Source organism: Lipotes vexillifer, unplaced genomic scaffold (assembly GCF_000442215.2).
Source record: "Lipotes vexillifer unplaced genomic scaffold, Lipotes_vexillifer_v1.1 scaffold387, whole genome shotgun sequence".
Lineage (NCBI taxonomy): Eukaryota > Metazoa > Chordata > Mammalia > Artiodactyla > Lipotidae > Lipotes > Lipotes vexillifer.
This window is the reverse complement of record NW_006795399.1, coordinates 2,966,207-2,984,807: the sequence shown is the minus strand read 5'-3', so window position 1 is coordinate 2,984,807 and position 18,601 is coordinate 2,966,207. Positions and strand designations below refer to the sequence as shown.

Below are 18,601 nucleotides of genomic sequence, written 5' to 3'. Positions count from 1 at the left end.
CTTTCCCTAATTAGCAGTAAGTTCCCCTTCTGTCTGACCTCCCTTAAACCTGTGCTCCCAGGCACTGTGGGGTTTGGGTTGTGGTCTCTCTCATCCAGAGACCCCTTTCCTCGAGCCTGGGCTGACACCATGCCCGGGGCTGGGCCTTTTCCATCCACTGTGCTCCTAGAGCGGCTGAGAGTCCTGCCCCAACTCACCCAGGGCCCTTCCTCCCTGCCCCTGCCCGCAGGTGCTGCACAGGACGGGCCTCAGCAACCCCGATGGGCTGGCCGTGGATTGGGTCGGCGGCAACCTATACTGGTGTGACAAAGGCCGGGACACCATCGAAGTGTCCAAGCTCAACGGGGCCTATCGCACGGTGTTGGTCAGCTCTGGCCTCCGTGAGCCCAGGGCTCTGGTGGTGGACGTGCAGAATGGGTATGTGGGCGAGGAGGGTTGGGGGAGCCTCTGAAAGCAGCTGGTACACTCGGGTGACCAGGCCCAGCCTCCCTGCAGGCTCCTGGTGGGACCAGTTGCTGGATATCTCAGGGCTCACTGCTCACCCACCTGACAGGTACCTGTACTGGACAGACTGGGGGGACCACTCACTGATCGGCCGGATCGGCATGGATGGGTCTGGCCGCAGTGTCATCGTGGACACCAAGATCACGTGGCCCAACGGCCTGACACTGGACTACGTCACCGACCGCATCTACTGGGCCGACGCCCGTGAGGACTACATTGAGTTTGCCAGCCTGGATGGCTCCAATCGTCACGTCGGTCAGTGTGCCAGTGAGGCTGCCCAGGCACAGCAGACCTAGTGGGGATGGGGGTACTGAAGCTACAGGGGATCAGGCCTTTGGGGCAAGAGTAGGCTTAAAAGCCAGAGGGCATGGTCTGAGGACACCACCCACCAGGGGTCTGGGGGTTCAGAGCACCCCAGGGTATGCTCCCTGGATCCGCCCAGGCATGAGGCCACCACCAGCTCCCTCGGAAAGGAGAGAGAGAGGCACCTTCCTGTGCACAGTTTCAGATGACAGGCCCCGAGGAAGGTGGGAGCAGAAGGGCTGGGGCTGGCATACCCAGGACGCCCCCACTCCCTCCCAGGGAGCTGTAGAGTGTATTTGGGCAGGAACCAGCTGTCAGACAGGCCAGAAGTTGCGTTTCAGCTCTGCCACTTACCAGCTGTGCAGCCAGGAGCTGGAGCTGGGCTAGTGCCCACCTCACAGGGTTGCTGTGGGGTTAAGGGCCCAGTAGGGAAGGCGCCTAGTACTACTCGGTGCTGACCGGCTGCCCGGCCTGTCCCCCGGCCCCCTGCCGCCCTCAGTGCTGAGCCAGGACATACCGCACATCTTCGCCCTGACCCTGTTCGAGGACTATGTCTACTGGACCGACTGGGAGACAAAGTCCATCAACAGAGCCCACAAGACCACGGGCACCAACAAGACGCTCCTCATCAGCACACTGCACCGGCCCATGGACCTGCACGTCTTCCATGCCCTGCGCCAGCCTGACGGTAAGCGGCCGAGGACCGAGAGCCGACCCCCGATGAGCCAGGCACGAGGGTCCCCTGCGGTGGGATGGGGCCCCACTGTCTCAGCAGGGCTTCCAGCCCATCCCTTCCCCAGCACTGACCAAGCAGTGCCTGCAGACACCAGGAGATTCGGAGGCCTATAGACAGGCTATGTTCTGGCTCTCAGGAGCTACAGCCCAGCTGGGGTCCAGCCCTAGAATCTTGTAGCAGCGAGGCCCTGAGGCCGTCCAGTAGAGCAGGTCTGGGTGGAGACCACCAAGGCCAGACCCTGAAGGCAGGCAGGCCAGAGCTGAGGGGGAGAGCACAGGGGAGGCAGCGTATAGGGTTCAGGTCCAGCCCGATCCTGGGACCTCAGCAGTGTCCTCTCCTATCTCTGGCTTCAGCTCCCTCCTGAAAGAGCAGGGTCTGGACCCATCCCACCTCTGCCCAGGATAGATGGGCCAGGCAGCCTTTGAAAGACCAGAAAACGTGCTACCAGTGAGCACTGCCCTCGCCCCACCAGAGGCCGGCGGCCCAGGGAGCAGTGGTCCATAAACTGGGCCAGTCCGCCACCCTCTAACCACGTTTCCTCCGGCAGTGCCCAACCACCCCTGCAAGGTCAACAATGGCGGCTGCAGCAACCTTTGCCTGCTGTCCCCCGGGGGCGGCCACAAGTGTGCCTGTCCCACCAACTTCTACCTGGGCGGCGACGGGCGCAACTGTGTGTCCAACTGCACAGCCAGCCAGGTGAGGTTCTTCCCCAGACCCCGCTCCCCATGCCTCGTTCCCCGATCTCCCACACCACTACCTGCACTCCTCCTGGGACCCCAACACCCACCCTACTGTCCTCACACATCTGGTTTTCCCACGCTAACACCCCCGCATTTCTTGCCTACCTCTTGTCTCCCCACAGCAATACTTTTACACCTGTCACCTCACACAAACACCCCACCCCCTAACCCTGACTCCCCCCACCGACCTCCACACAGTTGCCCTCTCGCCTGGCCTTCCTGTGCTCACCACACCCCAACCTCCCATCCAGCTCAACCTCCCCCCAAGATACCTGACCCCCCTGCTTCTTTGAGACATCCTGGCCCCTCGAAAGAAAACCTCCTGAGTTCCCCAGACCCCCACCAACCCCTCTCGCCCCCACCTGCCCTCCAGTTTGTGTGCAAGAACGACAAGTGCATCCCCTTCTGGTGGAAGTGTGACACGGAGGACGACTGCGGGGACCACTCAGACGAGCCCCCAGACTGTCGTGAGTGCCCGGGCGGGGTGGCAAGAGGGTCCTGCGTCAGGGCCGCCCGACCCCCGAGGCCCCGAGTGGCCCACCCCCCGGCCCTGCTGACGCTGAGCCTCCCCTCCCGGCAGCCGAGTTCAAGTGCCGCCCAGGACAGTTCCAGTGCTCGACAGGCATCTGCACGAACCCTGCCTTCATCTGTGACGGGGACAACGACTGCCAGGACAACAGTGACGAGGCCAACTGCGGTAAAGGGCCGCCCTCCCGCCCCGCCTTGTCCTCCCCGGGATTTGGGGGTTTGGTAACTGCGCTTCCAGGGCAAGGAGGCTCAGCCCAAGGTGGCCACCTCTCCAGGCTGGACTCCTGCTTCTCCAGCCCTGGGCCTGCGCTCTCCCCCCGAGGGAGTGGGACCCCCGCCCTTCCCGAGTCCTGCACCTACCGTTAGTTACCCTCCCCTCCTGCCACCCCCACAGACATCCACGTCTGCTTGCCCAGTCAGTTCAAGTGCACCAACACCAACCGCTGTATTCCCGGCATCTTCCGCTGCAATGGGCAGGACAACTGCGGAGACGGGGAGGACGAGAGGGACTGCCGTGAGTGCCCCGGGCGGTGGCAGGGAGGCAGGTGGTGGAAAACGGGCACGGAAACACGATTCACATTGACATCTAGCCCCCACTTCTTCTAGGGGTCGTGCTGCTCTCAAGTAATGTTACTAGATGAGCAACATAAATTATATGGGGTGTGGCTTGGTTTGCTCATAAAATCGTCACGCGCACATCGTAGAGATGTGCGGATCCAGAAGACAAAATCACCAAAATGGAAGATAATTTTCCTTCCTCCCAAGAAATTGCTGGCAGGACCAGGACAAGGCCAGGACTCGGAAGAGGGAGAAAATGGGGATATTGAACTGTGCTGGGGAGGTGGAATGGGCAGGTCCTCATTCTCTCCCCAACCCCGCAGCCGAGGTGACCTGTGCCCCCAACCAGTTCCAGTGCTCCATCACCAAGCGCTGCATCCCCCGAGTCTGGGTCTGTGACCGGGACAACGACTGTGTGGACGGCAGTGACGAGCCCGCCAACTGCAGTGAGTCTCCTGGAGCCCACCCTCCCTCCACAGTGTCTGCTGCTCCCACCACCCCCAAGTGTGACCCCCCCCCCTCGGTGGCTGCTCCCACCCAGACCGCACCCTCACAGTGCATTCCTGAAAGGAGCCTCTCCCTCATCACTGGGCCACCCCCTTGCAGCCCAGATGACCTGTGGAGTGGATGAATTCCGCTGCAAGGACTCGGGCCGCTGTATCCCAGCGCGCTGGAAGTGTGATGGAGAGGACGATTGCGGGGACGGCTCGGATGAACCCAAAGAAGAGTGTGGTGAGCTTCCCTAGCCCTGCTCCAGGGAAAGGCACCTGACAGGGAGGGCTGGGGCTGCCTGCCGCCTGGGTCCCCGTACGGCCTGTGCCCACCACCTCCTGTCTAATTCCCGTCCCCACTCCTGCCAGCACCTCATCAGCACACACCTGCCCACCCTATGGAATCTGTCGATCCCCTCCCCAAAGCAGCTCCCTCCGCTCGTGTCCCTCCTGGCCCAGAAGTTCCCATAGACTCCACATCTCAGAACACGGCCTGGACTCCCACTGCTGACCTTTTTGTCAGGCTGGAATGCCCACTCTCCCGCTCCTGGCCATCCTGATCACACCTTCCGGGGCCCTGACGTCTGCCCCCCACTCTATCCCTGACTGCCCCTCAATCTTGCCTCTTCTAGACGAGCGTACCTGTGAGCCCTACCAGTTCCGCTGCAAGAACAACCGCTGTGTGCCGGGCCGTTGGCAGTGCGATTACGACAATGACTGTGGCGACAACTCTGATGAGGAGAGCTGCAGTATGTCCCCTACCCCGTCCCACCCGGCCCAGCAGGTGTCCTCCCCCAGGAGACCTCCCCGCTCAGTACCCCTGCCCCACTGCCACCAGGCTGCACTAGAGCAGGTGGCTGCTTCCCAGGGCTGGGGGTCAGGAGCTCCCTCCCGCCTCACCCCACCCCACCCCGCTCCATGTTGTGTATTTGAGTTTGTGCCATTTCACCTCATCTCATGTTTCTCTCCATTTTCACACTGTCCTCTTGGGGTTGCAGAGGTAGGTGTCTCTGATGTGCCCGTGCTCCTACCACATCCCCCTGCTGCTGCCCCAGAGCCCACCTGTCCCTGTGCTGTGCCAGCCCATCATCCTTTACTGGCCTCTCCCTAAACCCTGGTGCTTGTCTTAGTGGTCTTGTCCCTCCCTTCCCCTCCCCACACACAGTCTGTACTGAGGGCAGGGCCAGGGACCCGTGCCCTCTCTCATGTGTCTGACCCAGACGGGTAAGTGTGAGTGCCCTCTGGGCCCGACCGGTCCTATGAGGGCAGCCAGTTGGCTTGCCCGGGATTAGTTGAGCATCTTGGTCATTATGCCAGTCAACTGTGGCCTTCAGGGACTCAGGGATGGGTGATATTACTCTGCAAGGGCTGGAGATGCTCTCGAGGGCTGAGTTCATATGCCCACCCTCCTGGGGCCTGTCTCTCCCCTGTCCTTCCCAGCCCCTCGGCCCTGCTCTGAGAGTGAGTTCTCCTGTGCCAATGGCCGATGCATCGCTGGGCGCTGGAAATGTGATGGGGATCATGACTGTGCAGATGGCTCAGACGAGGTGGGCAGGGAGACCAGAAGGAGGGAGGGATGGCCTTAGAAGAGTCAGGGCAGGCCTGCAGGGGTGCCCAGGTCTGACCAGGATGCTGCTTCTGCGCCCACAGAAAGACTGTACCCCCCGCTGTGACATGGACCAGTTCCAGTGCAAGAGTGGTCACTGCATCCCCCTGCGCTGGCGCTGTGATGCAGATGCTGACTGCATGGACGGCAGTGACGAGGAAGCCTGCAGCACTGGCGGTGAGCCCCTCCAGCTCGGCTCCCTAGCCCTCCCACCCTACCGCCACCCCGCAATAGCACTTAATCAGGAGCCAGTTGGGTTGAAATCCAGCAGAAACCTGTGGGCTGTGTCCACCCAGGCCCCATCCCACAAGTTCCAACACAGCAGTCAGCTGCCCTGAGAAGTAAAGTCCCTGCTCACTTTCCTTTCCTGGGGCAGTGGGCAGGTCGGGTGAGAGAAGGTTGGCGCTTGGAGCAGTGAGGGCAGATATCCTAGCTCTGCGCTGGTGGGCTAAGGACAGGGATTGGAACCTAGGTCTCCTGACTACCAGCTGAGTATACCTGCCATTGAACTACAGTAGGCCTCGGAGCCCTGCCACACCACCAGAGAAAGAGGGCTCTCTGGACTCCTCTGGACACTTACCCAAAAATGCCTCTTCTCCCCTAAATACCAGAGGAGGCAGTTCTGCCCAGCTTACCCTGCTGGTAGAAAATTAGGAAACTCGGGTTCGATCTGGTGGTACCACCGCTTTCCCCGTGTTCCCTCTAGGTCTCTGCCCCTGGAGGGAGGGGTCTGGGCAAGACCCGGCCGCCAGCAGCCTGGGGCTCAGGGCTCATTCTTTACTCTTTGCTCCCCCTGACGCCCAGTGCGGACCTGCCCCCTGGACGAGTTCCAGTGCAACAACACCCTGTGCAAGCCGCTAGCATGGAAGTGCGACGGCGAGGACGACTGCGGAGACAACTCAGACGAGAACCCAGAGGAGTGCGGTGAGGCTCCTGGGTGGGGGCGCGGCTTCGGACGGGGCGGGGCTCCCAGGCGGGGGCGGGGTTCTGACGCACCCTGGTGGCCCTCGGCCCGCCCCCGCTCCCCCCGCCCAGGCTGATTCTGACTTGTCTTCTCTCGCTGCTGCAGCCAGGTTCGTGTGCCCTCCAAACCGACCCTTCCGTTGCAAGAACGACCGCGTCTGCTTGTGGATCGGGCGCCAGTGCGACGGCACGGACAACTGCGGGGATGGGACTGATGAGGAGGACTGTGGTGAGCAGGGGGCCAGTAAGGGGGAGCCTGGGGCGCCTAGAGTGAGGGTGCTGCAGGCAGTGGGGCTGGGCCAAGTGGGCTCATCATCTGTTGAGCCGATTCACCGGGAGAGGGGAGGATCCACTGCCGGGAGCCTGGGGGCCCTGTCTTGTTGGGAAAGAAGCCCCTGAGGAAGGTATTGAGGTGGAGACTGAGAATCTGGATGTTTAACCAGCTTCCCCTGAAGCTTGACAGCCAGGCTTGGGACCCCCTCTACCCGTGACTGACTGGGGGTTCCAGTGGGAAGAGGGGGCAGGGTGGTAAATACCCAGGACCTCAAGCCCCGCCCTCCCCCAGAGCCGCCCACAGCCCAGACCCCCCACTGCAAAGACAAGAAGGAGTTTCTGTGCCGGAACCAGCACTGCCTCTCCTCCTCGCTGCGCTGCAACATGTTCGATGACTGCGGGGACGGCTCTGACGAGGAGGGCTGCAGCATTGGTGAGACCCGGCGTGCTGGGGCGGGGTTTGGCCGGGAGGGGCTGAGAGCTGAAGCCCAGGCCTAGACTCTCTGTCTTTGCAGACCCCAAGCTGACCAGCTGCGCCGCCAACGCCAGCATCTGCGGGGACGAGGCACGCTGCGTGCGCACCGAGAAAGCCGCGTACTGTGCCTGCCGCTCTGGCTTCCACACGGTGCCGGGCCAGCCTGGATGCCAGGGTAGGAAGGTGGGGCCCAGCGGGGCGGGCAGAAGCCCCAGCCGCGAGACTTTCCATGACCCTCCTGTGTAACCCCCAGACATCAACGAATGCCTGCGCTTCGGCACCTGCTCACAGCTCTGCAACAACACCAAGGGTGGCCACCTGTGCAGCTGCGCACGCAACTTCATGAAGACGCACAACACCTGCAAGGCGGAAGGTAGGAGCTGGGAGAGGACGGAGAGGGGGGCGGGGCTTACAACACCAGGATAAGAAACAGGACCTGGAACGCTGTGTTTTCCTCCAAGCACCCTTGCCCAAGCTTGAAATTCCAGACCCGCAGTACAGCTTTCTGCACTCCGTTCTGGCAGCCATGCAGGGGCCACAGGTCCTGGGGCTGAGGAAGTTTGGGTTGGAGGGCACGCAGGCGCGCATCACCACACTTACAAAGCCAAGTGCACCCCACCTGCATATTCCCATTATGCTTTTTTCATGTTTATTGAGGTATAATTGACAAAATTGTAAAATATTTAATGTGTGCAAGGTGATGATTTGATGTACACACGCCTTGTGAAAGGATTCCCCCCCCATCGAGTTAACACATCTATCGTTCACGTATGCCCAAGCTTGAAATTCCAGACCCGCAGTACAGCTTTCTGCACTCCGTTCTGGCAGCCATGCAGGGGCCACAGGTCCTGGGGCTGAGGAAGTTTGGGTTGGAGGGCACGCAGGCGCGCATCACCACACTTACAAAGCCAAGTGCACCCCACCTGCATATTCCCATTATGCTTTTTTCATGTTTATTGAGGTATAATTGACAAAATTGTAAAATATTTAATGTGTGCAAGGTGATGATTTGATGTACACACGCCTTGTGAAAGGATTCCCCCCCCATCGAGTTAACACATCTATCAGTTCACCTTTTTTTTTTTTTTTTTTTTTTTTTTGGTGAGAACATGTAAGTTCTACACCGACATATGCTTTGACACACACCTGCACCTTCCTCATGCCTGTATACAAACACACCCCACATCCATGTATTCACACCCAGGCACACACACACACTGTGCACATACAACCCCACCACACGTGCCCAAGTGCACTCAGATGCCCATGCACACCTGCCCCCCTCCATGGCCATGCTCACACACCCCCACATGTGTGTGCACCCGCAAGCAGATATCAGTGTGGAGCAGGGACCATGGTGATGCTAGCAGAGGCCACGAGGAGGCAGAAGTCCATGAGGCTGGAGGAGGAGGGTCAGCGGGTCACACTAGATCACCTCAGGAGAGGAGGGGCGGGGAGGGGAGGGGAGGGGAGTTCCAAGGGCTGAGGCTGGAGTCCTCAAGCCTGGCTCTGGGGCAGGATGACAGAGGCTTCTGGCTGGGTCAGATGGTTTGATTAGGAAAAGAGACATTGTTAGTGTGAAAGACGCTGGGCTGGATGGCGGCGGCTCCTTCCAGCACCAGGCCCAACAGCCCCCAGCCCCACCTTTCACCCCCGCCAACATCTGGTCTTTTGTCCCTCCAGGCTCTGAGTATCAGGTCCTATACATTGCTGATGATAATGAGATCCGAAGCCTGTTCCCCAGTCACCCCCATTCGGCTTATGAGCAGGCCTTCCAGGGTGACGAGAGTGTCCGCATTGATGCCATGGATGTCCATGTCAAGGCTGGCCGTGTCTACTGGACCAATTGGCACACGGGCACCATCTCCTACCGCAGCCTGCCACCTGCTGCACCTCCCACCACTTCCAATCGCCACCGGCGACAGATTGACCGGGGTGTCACCCACCTTAATGTGAGCACCCAGCCTGGGGTGGGACCTACATGGAGGCACGGGCTGGGTGGGAAGACTCCAAAACGCAGACTGTTCAGAGCAGAGTTTGCAGAGGACAGAGGAAGGGCCAAAGGGTGAGACTGGCATGCAGGGCAGACTCGGGATTACATCATGAGACACGGACAGCAGGTAGACAGAGCAGCACCATCGTCAGTAGGTGTTTCTGCCGCATGGCAGCCCGAGGCTACAGGGCACAGGGGGCACCTGGCCAGCAGCATCAGAGCCACATTCAGTTCCTGATCATCACAGCCAGCCCACTAACTAACCTATTCCATCTTACTAACCTATTTCGTCTCTTTGGGCTTTACTCTGTTCCTCAATAAATCAGGGTCGCGATATCTAGCAGGGACAGGCTGGCCGGGTGTCGGGGGGCTGGACAATGGGCAAGAAGACAAAAGGTGGAAGCCTCTGAAACTGTAACCCCCTCATCCAGATTTCAGGGCTCAAGATGCCAAGGGGCATCGCCATCGACTGGGTTGCCGGGAACGTGTATTGGACCGACTCGGGCCGAGATGTGATTGAAGTGGCACAGATGAAGGGCGAGAACCGCAAGACGCTCATCTCCGGCATGATTGACGAGCCCCACGCCATTGTGGTGGACCCGCTGAGGGGGTGGGCAGGGGTCCTGGGGGGAGGCATCTGGGCTGGGGGCGGATGCCCAGCGTCCCCCGGCTTGTCCTTCCTCTCCCAGACCAGCCTGAGGTCAGAGTCCTCCACAGGCCCCTGGGTCTTCCAGGCTGCGCCCAGCCCTGGCCCTCCCTGATGCTGCCTGGGGTCCTGCTGGCCTGCTCAGGTGGGGCCTGACCTCCACTTGGCTGGCTGTCATGGGCAGCCAGGTTCTGGGCTTCTCCTCTGCTCCAGGGGGCAGCTCTGCCTACTTAGATGACTCTGGAGCAGCACAGTGTGGTTTTAGAGTAAAAGATCTTTAACCTGGTCAGGAAGTTGACTCCCCCCAGTTCTCTCTGGAGGAGGTGGACAAGAACACCCTCCTCCTCTCTGTGTACCCAGCAGGCTCTGTGCCCTGTGCCCACCTTGAGTGGCCTCCTGTGGGAGCCCAAGTCCTAGCCACACTCACTCCTTCTCCCTCCCCAGCACCATGTACTGGTCAGACTGGGGGAACCACCCCAAGATTGAAACAGCAGCCATGGATGGGACCCTTCGGGAGACACTGGTACAGGACAACATCCAATGGCCCACAGGTCCGTGCAGAAGTGGGCAGGGGATGCGGGAGGGGTAGGCTCGCTGAGCCTGGGGCCACACAAAAGTTAGGGGAAGAGGCTTGGACTGGGATGGGACAGATGGGTTGTGGAGGCTTTTCCCAGAAGAGGTGATTGGGAGTGATCATGGGAACAGGGTGGAACTGTCCCAAACATGGAGACAGTCCTGCTTGCTCCCCCAGCCTGGGGCAGGGAGGCTGGGCCCTCACAGTGCTCTCTGCTCCCCCAGGCCTGGCCGTGGATTACCACAATGAACGTCTGTACTGGGCAGATGCCAAGCTCTCAGTCATCGGCAGCATCCGGCTCAACGGCACTGACCCCATCGTGGCTGCTGACAGCAAACGAGGTCAGAGTCCACCAGCAGCCTCGGGCCCTTGTCCTCCCCTCTGAGCCCAAGGCCTCACCTAGCACCTACCGTCCTCCTCAGCCTGGCCTTCAACAGTCTTGCAGTGCCTTTCAGGCCCCTCCCAACCAGACACCCCCTGCACCAGTCCTGCAGGCCTGAGGCCCACCCTGACCCTCTGGGCCGCTTTTCCATTCATTCATTCTACCAATGAGTATTGAGCAGTGTGGAGGCAATCTGGGTAATAATAGGAACTTAGCCAATGTGAGAAGTTGACCCTGACCCCAGACGTCTAGGGCTGATGGGACCTTTTGCCAGTGGTGGCCACAGCAGGAGGAACAGTAGAGGAGAGTCTGCTTTGGGATGTTTGAGTTAGAGGCGCCTGGCAGCCTTGGGGCCCACCGTCCTGGAGAGTGTGACCAGGGCCTGCGTCCCCTCTGACCCCTCCGCAGGCCTAAGTCACCCCTTCAGCATCGATGTCTTTGAGGATTACATCTATGGCGTCACCTACATCAATAATCGTGTCTTCAAGATCCATAAGTTTGGACATAGCCCGTTGATCAACCTGACGGGGGGCCTGAGCCACGCCTCGGATGTGGTCCTGTACCACCAGCACAAGCAGCCTGAAGGTGAGTGGAGACGGAGAGCCCAGGCTGGGGCAGGGAAGGCCAGGGGGTGCTGAGTCTCCAAGCTGAAGCCTCAGGTCCTGGTGGGCAGGGGAGGTTCTGGGTCCACAGGGCTCAGCATCCTCCCACCCCTGCCCTCACCTGCAGTGACCAACCCTTGTGACCGCAAGAAGTGCGAGTGGCTCTGCCTGCTGAGCCCCAGTGGGCCTGTCTGCACCTGTCCCAACGGGAAGCGACTAGACAATGGCACCTGTGTGGCTGTGCCCTCGCCAACGCCCCCGCCGGACGGTATGCTCACGCCCCTCTCCGGTCCCCCATCCCATGCTCCAGAGCCCTCCTCCCTACAGCCCCTGAATTCCCCTCGAGGCCTGCTTGGGAGGAGGGTGGTGGCTGACCCGGTCTCCTTCAAGGGACCCTCTGCCTTCCTGCCCTCCTGCATCTCTGCCGCCTGAGCCCTGCCCCACTCCTCCCCAGAAACCTGAGGCTGAAACCTCAGAATCTCCCCCCTCCCCCGCCGGCTCTGCACCCCCCGCCATGATCCTTCCTGCAGCTCCTCGGCCCGGAACCTGTAACCTGCAATGCTTCAACGGTGGTAGCTGCTTCCTTAATGCACGGAGACAGCCCAAGTGCCGCTGCCAGCCCCGCTACACAGGCGACAAGTGTGAGCTGGACCAGTGCTGGGAGCACTGTCACAACGGGGGCACCTGTGCTGCCTCCCCTTCCGGTATGGCCTTCAGTTCTCCTGCTGGGACTCCTCCCGGCCCCTGGGCCCCCAGCCCCTCCAGCAAGCCGCCTCCGCTCAGACAAATCCCCAGCCCCTGCCCGGCCTTACTTCACCCCTGCCCCCAACCCCGTGTCACTTTCCTCTGCCGTCTGCCCTCTGCCCAGGCCCTCCCAGCCCTGTTCCCCTGCAGCAGGGCAGGGCGGCTCAGTGGGCCACAGCCCCGCTCACACATCCTCTCCCGCCAGGCATGCCCACGTGCCGGTGCCCCACAGGCTTCACGGGCCCCAAATGCACCCAGCAGGTGTGTGCGGGGTACTGTGCCAACAACAGCACCTGCACCGTCAACCAGGGCAACCAGCCCCAGTGCCGATGCCTGCCTGGCTTCCTGGGCGACCGCTGCCAGTACCGTGAGTGAGCCGTCCCTGGGCCCTGGGGCAGGGCATGGTGGAGCTGGGGGTCTGAGAGCGTAGGTTGATGTCACAGGAGCAAGTTCTCTGGAGAGAGACCGTTTGTGGCCCAAGTTGCCAGTGCTCCCTTGTGGAGGGCTCAGCACACTCCCCACCGAGGTAGTGAGCCCTCTGGCATCAGGATTATCCAAGCAAAAGCAGTGCCCTGTCAGGATGCTCCGGGACATCTTTGTACCCTGGAGCCTGTGACGTGGGGGCAGCCAGGGGCTCAGGAGGAGGCGGGAGTCACCCAAAAGGCCTGGGGGTCCCCTCAGGAGGGCAGCTGCCCCCCACAACCTCTGGGGGACCCTCCTCAGGGTGGCGTTCGAGGCATCTCCTCTCCCACCCCCCCAAACCACAGGGCAGTGCTCTGGCTACTGTGAGAACTTTGGCACGTGCCAGATGGCTGCTGACGGCTCCCGGCAGTGCCGCTGCACCGCCTACTTCGAGGGGCCCAGGTGTGAGGTGAACAAGTGTAGCCGCTGTCTCGACGGGGCCTGCGTGGTCAACAAGCAGAGCGGGGATGTCACCTGCAAGTGAGTGGGGCCCCGCCCTGCAGCCTGCCCTGCCAGACCCTGCCCTGTCCCACCCGCGGCCCTTCCCCAGCATCTCAGACGCCCTCCATCAGCCCTGCCCAGCCTCTCACTCCTTCCTGCAGCTGCTCCAATGGCCGGGTGGCCCCCAGCTGTCTGACCTGCGTTGGCCACTGCAGCAATGGCGGTTCCTGCACCATGAACAGCAAAATGATGCCTGAGTGCCAGTGAGTTGGGCCTGCGCCTCACTGAGGCCTAGATTATCCCTCCCTCCCCCAAGTCTGAGCCGGACCAGCAGAATCCTGCGGTCCCTCCCAGTTTCCCCGGCAGCCACGGTTGTGGACGTCATGTCCCCTCAGCTCTGCCCCTCCCGTCTTCAGGTGCCCACCCCACATGGCGGGACCCCGGTGTGAGGAGCACGTGGTCGGCCAACAGCAGCCTGGACGTAGGTGGCAGCGGTTGGGGAGGCAGGGCTGCCGTGACCTGGGACAGAGGGCTTTGTGCCTCCTAGGCCTTTCAGACTGAGCTTCCCGCCTCCTCCCCTCTAGATATGGCCTCCATCCTAATCCCTTTGGTGTTGCTGCTGCTGTTGCTTCTGGTAGCGGGAGTGGTGTTCTGGTACAAGCGGCGAGTCCGAGGGTGAGTTATGGGGAGTCTGGAAAATTGTGGCCATGATTTCACCACCCTATAGCCATATCCCCCCTGGAATCCCTGCCCCCAACCTCCTTCCTCCTCCCAGGGCTAAGGGCTTCCAGCATCAGCGGATGACCAACGGGGCCATGAACGTGGAGATTGGGAACCCCACCTATAAGATGTACGAAGGCGGGGAGCCTGATGATGTAGGGGGCCTACTGGATGCCGACTTCGCCTTGGACCCTGACAAGGTGGGCTGGGAGGACAGGGGAGGAGGCTTCCAGGACAGGGACAAAGGGCTGTGGGTGGGGTGACCAAGGGTATTGGGCTGGATGATGGAATGGAGGTGGGGATGGGGTACCCGGGCCACAGAGCCTGGCCCCTGAGCCCCACCTGACCGCTCTGTCGCCTTGCAGCCCACCAACTTCACCAACCCCGTGTACGCCACACTCTATATGGGTGGTCATGGCAGCCGCCACTCCCTGGCCAGCACGGATGAGAAGCGAGAACTCCTGGGCCGGGGCCCTGAGGACGAGATAGGGGACCCCTTGGCATAGGGTCCTGCACCATCGGACTTCTGCAGAGAGCCTCCTGCCCCTTGCCAGAGAAGTCCTTCAAGGAGCCCCCATCCTGCCCAGCCAACCCCTCCCCAGCTCTGCTGGGATGTATAAATGTAAAAATGAAGGAATTACTTTTTATATGTGAGTGAGCAAGCGAGCAAGCGGGCACAGTATTATCTCTTTCCGTTCTCCTTCCTGCCTGCTCCTCAGCACCCCGCCCAATGCTGCCTTCCGGGAGGGGGCGCAGGAAGCGGGCCCCTACCACTTACCGGTATAAGGGGGCCCTGCCTCCCCACCTTCCCACCAAAAACGCAGCCCCACTGGGAGAGCTGGTGGTGCTGCCTCCCCCTCCCTGTACAAGACACTTCGTCAAGGCTCTCCCCTCTCATCCCCCCAACCCCTCCCAGCTCCCTGAGGGCTGATTCTGGGATTCTGGGGCGGGTGAGTCCTTTGCTGCCCTTGTCTGGAAGATTTGGCTCTGGCTGAAGTAGGAAGGAAAGGATGGAGTTTTTTAGTTCTTCTTGGGGGAGGCCATCCCATGCCCCAGCCCCTACTCTAGGGGCACCTCTGAGATGGCCACACTCAGTATCCCTACCAGACAGGCCCTCCCCCTCTCCAGTGCCCCCACTGTGGCTTCCAGGGCTGGAGACTTTCTTTGGTAAACACTCCCCCAGGCTCCCCTCCCCTGGGGATGAGGAGGAAGTGGGGCACACCAAGGAAGGGCAAGCGGGCAGCCCTGTTTTGGGGATATGAACGTTTTAATAATTTTTGCTGAATTCCTTTACAACTAAATAACACAGATATTGTTATAAATAAAACTGTAAAAAAAAGAAAAAAGAAAAAAAAGCCGTTTGTGTCTACCTGAGTGTGAGACTCTGGGAGCTGGCCTGTGCTTTCATGCTCCAGCCACCAGAGGGAGCCATGCTCTGTGCTGGAGGGAGGCTTGAGCATCCGGTCTTCAGTGCCCTTCTGGAGCTCCATCCCCCTTCATTGGGCTGTGGCAGGGAAGTGGGTGGCACTGGACTTGACCAGAAAGACCCGCTTCTCCTGGCTGTGTGAACTTGAACCAGTGACTTCACCTCTCTGGATCATGTGTTCTGTCTGGCTCTAGGACACTAACTCCAAGATCTGTTTCTCTGTATTGTCACTTTTATGGGACAACACTGCCACCCCTACCCAAAATTATCTCCCTCAGTGAGAAATCCCACAATAAGAAATGAACACACTGGGGTTGTGAACGGCTTTCTAATCCTTCAGGGTGGTCCCATACAGCTCTCTCTAAGTTTGCTCTTGAAGCACTGACATCTCACACTTCGTGGAGAGTAATTAATCAGATGCCAAGAGTCAGAACCCTGGATTCAGGAGGAGGGCCCCTGAAGCTAAAGCTGGGAAGACCAGTTTTCCAGGCCCCACGGTCCACCAACAGACACATCTCACATCCCAGGGGTTGACAGGAGAGGACTGCTACAACCAAAGGGGGTACCACGTCTACTTCAGCCCCTGGCCAGAGAAGGGAACCTCTTGCAGAAGGCCACACCGCTTTACATGGTCCAAGATTGAGAAAGGGTTAGAGCTCCGCTCTCCCCACGGTAGCAAATATGCTCAGAGATGGCAGCTTTAAACGTCTGAAGGACCTTTGCCAAGCCCAAGGGGGGAGCACTGCCTTTCATTCCCCCTGCCTCCCTGGTTTAACCTTCTCAGTCTATTCCTCCTTTCCTGAGGAAGCTATGGGTCCAAGCACCTCTAGAAACAGGAGCCCTCCCCTTCCTTCTTAGGCCTGAGATGCCATCTCCAGCCTCAGCTTCCAAGCCAGTTCTGCTATCCTCCACTGCCTCCCGGGCTCCCTAGGGCCCCAGGGCAGAGCGACCCTGCTGGAGAAAGGGGGCGTCCTTGTTGATCGCTTAGAGGGAGGCTTGTGTCCTCATCCGTCCACCAGGTGGCGTACGCACTCCTGCAGCGCAGCTCATCCTCAAGCCCAGCACAGCCCCCTCCCCAGTACACTAATTATGCACCTCCAGGCGGACCCCAGCCCAGCCTCTCACTTCCTTCCCTTGGGCTATTCTGCCACACCCCCTCTACCCTCCTCTAGCCGGCTCCTCTCCCTCCCCCAGCGCCTGCCTACTACCCACCACCACCAGCCCCACCCCCTCACTCCCTCCTGCCAGCCGCGCATCTGGCGCCCCCGGGGAGCCATTGATTCTCTGCCTGTCGCCTCAAGATCCTGGGCAGAACGAGAGGGGCCCCCAGCTGCGGCTTGGAACACACACCCCTCCAGTCAGCATCCTCCCTCTGCCCGCCAGGATGGCCAGGAGAGGGTCTACCAGGAGGCAGTCCTCAAAAACTCCTCACCTGCCAAGGATGGCAGAGAGACCTAAGACAGAGATGGAGAAGAGACAGGGGCAGAACCAGAGGCGGAGGCTGATACAGACGGATAGAGAGACAGAGACACAGAGATGGAGACAGGGAGTGGGGTGTGTGTGTGTGTGTGTGTGTGTGTGTGTGTGTGTGTGTGTAGCTGGAGACAGAAAGCAGTGACCTGAGACTAGGAAAAGGAGGAGAGATGGGGTGGGTAGGACTCCAGAAAACCAGGACTCTAGTGAAGAGCTTCTGTCCTGGGTGCCCTGAGCCTGAGTGTGCCTACTTCCCCCACTGCCCACTACCATTTCAGCAGCCCCTGTGCTTGGCCAGGCTCAGGATTCTGGATGGAGCCTCTTGGCCTTGGGCCTTCTACCCCTTCCCGCCTCCCTCTCTGCCCCGCCTGCACCCAGGTTCCTGGCTCCTGGCTTCTGTCTGTCTGTCTGGGTGTCTCTGTGTCCGCCTCATCTTCTCAGCATTCCTAATCCTTGTTTTGTGTCTGTCACATTCCTATATCTGTCTTTGTGTGTTCCTGGGCTTGTCTTTCGGACTGCCAGTGCCGGCGTACACCTGAGTGCATGTCCATCTACATATGTGGATGTTTGCCTCTCTGCCAAGGCAAGGAAGGTGGGGTCGGTCGTCGGCTCTGAGTACCTGGCTGGGTATGCTTGTCTCTTGGTGAAAGTGTGCATTTGTCTCTCTGTGTGCTTCTGTGTGTGTGTAAACCGAGTGTGTCTATCTGTGTGGATCAGTGCCTCGAAGTGTGTACCTATCTGTGTGTGTGTGCTGCTCTCTGTGTGAATGTTTCTCTCTGCCTGTATGTTCACCTCTACAGTGTGGCCTGCCCCTGTGATGTACCTGCATGCATGCCTGGGGGCATGTGCTGGTGTCTCCGGGTATGTGTCTGTCTCTCTGTCTTTGCTTGTCCCTATCTCTCGCTGTCAAGGTGTCGGTCATACCACAATCTCAGCCACAACCTCAGTGCATAGCAACAGCTGACAGGTGAAGACTCCTTGGGCAGGAGAGAGAGACAGAGACTAGTGGGAGGAGGGAGGGATGAAGAAACAGCCAAGAGGATAGGGACAGAGACAGGGCCAGGCTGGAGACAGAGACAAGGACAGAGACAGAGGCGGAAGGGGAGAAGGATCTAGAGGAGCTGATGGTGAAAGATGGGACACGGAGAAAAGGGATGGAGGCTGCACCAAGAGGCCGGACAGGCGGCGCGGCTCCTGCCCAACCCCCCATGCGGGGATGCTCTGGGACGTGTGGAGGGGTCGGCGGTGGGGGGCGAGGGGCAAAGGTGAACGGCGGATCTAGCGGAGGGGTCTTGAGACCGCAGAGGTGCCTTGAAGGCGGGGGCTGGGGGGCGCGGCGGGCGTCGTTTGTCAGCCCTATTGAAAGACGTGATGGGGTTTCCTTCCGTGATCAATGATTCTCATCTCCGGGCCGAATGAGCCGCGGGGCGCCCATCCATCCCCGTCAGAGCCGCGCAGCGGCAGGCTCCCGGGGCCCAGCCCGCCCTCACCTCTGCCCCTGCCCTGCTTCTGCCCTGGGACCCTCCAGGGGCCCGTAGCTCCGAAGGACCCTGGTCTTGCTGGGCCGCTGAGCCTCCCCAGGCCCCTGCTCCACCGTGCCCCGCTTCAGGAACAAGGTTCCGGAGCCTCGAGCCCCACTCCCGGCCCTATTCCTCAGCGGTGCACAGACCCAGCCTCTCGGGTACAGGGTGCCCGAACCCCTCAGCCCTCTCCCCTTCGCACCTGGGCCGGGGGCGTGTCTGGGGCGTGTCGGGGTGAAAGTCACCTTCGGTGCCCCCAGCTGGGCGGGAGGGGGCGCGCGGGGCGCGGCCGGGATTGGAGCTCCGCGGAGCCCCGCCCCCCAGCCCGCCCGAGTCAGACCCAACTTTCTCCCCCGCCCGCGCCCCGCCCCCAGCGCCGCTCTCCGCTCCTCTCGCCGCTCAGTCCGCGGGCCGCGCCGCCCGCTCCCGCCGCTTCGGCAG

General features: G+C 60.6%; 1 protein-coding gene across 1 annotated transcript in view; it reads left to right on the top strand.

Annotated features, from left to right (window-relative positions):
* LRP1 (LDL receptor related protein 1) overlaps window positions 1-15,080 on the top strand; it is an 82,722-nt gene extending 67,642 nt beyond the window's left edge. The window contains exons 59-89 of the mRNA XM_007467686.1: window positions 230-417; window positions 554-759; window positions 1,307-1,495; window positions 2,091-2,239; window positions 2,657-2,750; window positions 2,864-2,980; window positions 3,206-3,325; window positions 3,693-3,815; window positions 3,976-4,101; window positions 4,493-4,609; window positions 5,301-5,407; window positions 5,511-5,643; window positions 6,271-6,390; window positions 6,536-6,658; window positions 6,995-7,135; window positions 7,218-7,352; window positions 7,431-7,550; window positions 8,861-9,129; window positions 9,602-9,780; window positions 10,261-10,367; window positions 10,615-10,731; window positions 11,181-11,357; window positions 11,502-11,642; window positions 11,905-12,078; window positions 12,324-12,485; window positions 12,886-13,060; window positions 13,183-13,284; window positions 13,438-13,502; window positions 13,606-13,696; window positions 13,797-13,941; window positions 14,107-15,080. Coding sequence (XP_007467748.1) covers window positions 230-417; window positions 554-759; window positions 1,307-1,495; window positions 2,091-2,239; window positions 2,657-2,750; window positions 2,864-2,980; window positions 3,206-3,325; window positions 3,693-3,815; window positions 3,976-4,101; window positions 4,493-4,609; window positions 5,301-5,407; window positions 5,511-5,643; window positions 6,271-6,390; window positions 6,536-6,658; window positions 6,995-7,135; window positions 7,218-7,352; window positions 7,431-7,550; window positions 8,861-9,129; window positions 9,602-9,780; window positions 10,261-10,367; window positions 10,615-10,731; window positions 11,181-11,357; window positions 11,502-11,642; window positions 11,905-12,078; window positions 12,324-12,485; window positions 12,886-13,060; window positions 13,183-13,284; window positions 13,438-13,502; window positions 13,606-13,696; window positions 13,797-13,941; window positions 14,107-14,247 — 4,353 coding nt within the window. The 3' untranslated portion in view covers window positions 14,248-15,080. The remainder of the gene's footprint in view (window positions 1-229; window positions 418-553; window positions 760-1,306; window positions 1,496-2,090; window positions 2,240-2,656; window positions 2,751-2,863; window positions 2,981-3,205; window positions 3,326-3,692; window positions 3,816-3,975; window positions 4,102-4,492; window positions 4,610-5,300; window positions 5,408-5,510; window positions 5,644-6,270; window positions 6,391-6,535; window positions 6,659-6,994; window positions 7,136-7,217; window positions 7,353-7,430; window positions 7,551-8,860; window positions 9,130-9,601; window positions 9,781-10,260; window positions 10,368-10,614; window positions 10,732-11,180; window positions 11,358-11,501; window positions 11,643-11,904; window positions 12,079-12,323; window positions 12,486-12,885; window positions 13,061-13,182; window positions 13,285-13,437; window positions 13,503-13,605; window positions 13,697-13,796; window positions 13,942-14,106) is intronic.
* Window positions 15,081-18,601: the final 3,521 nt, after the last annotated feature.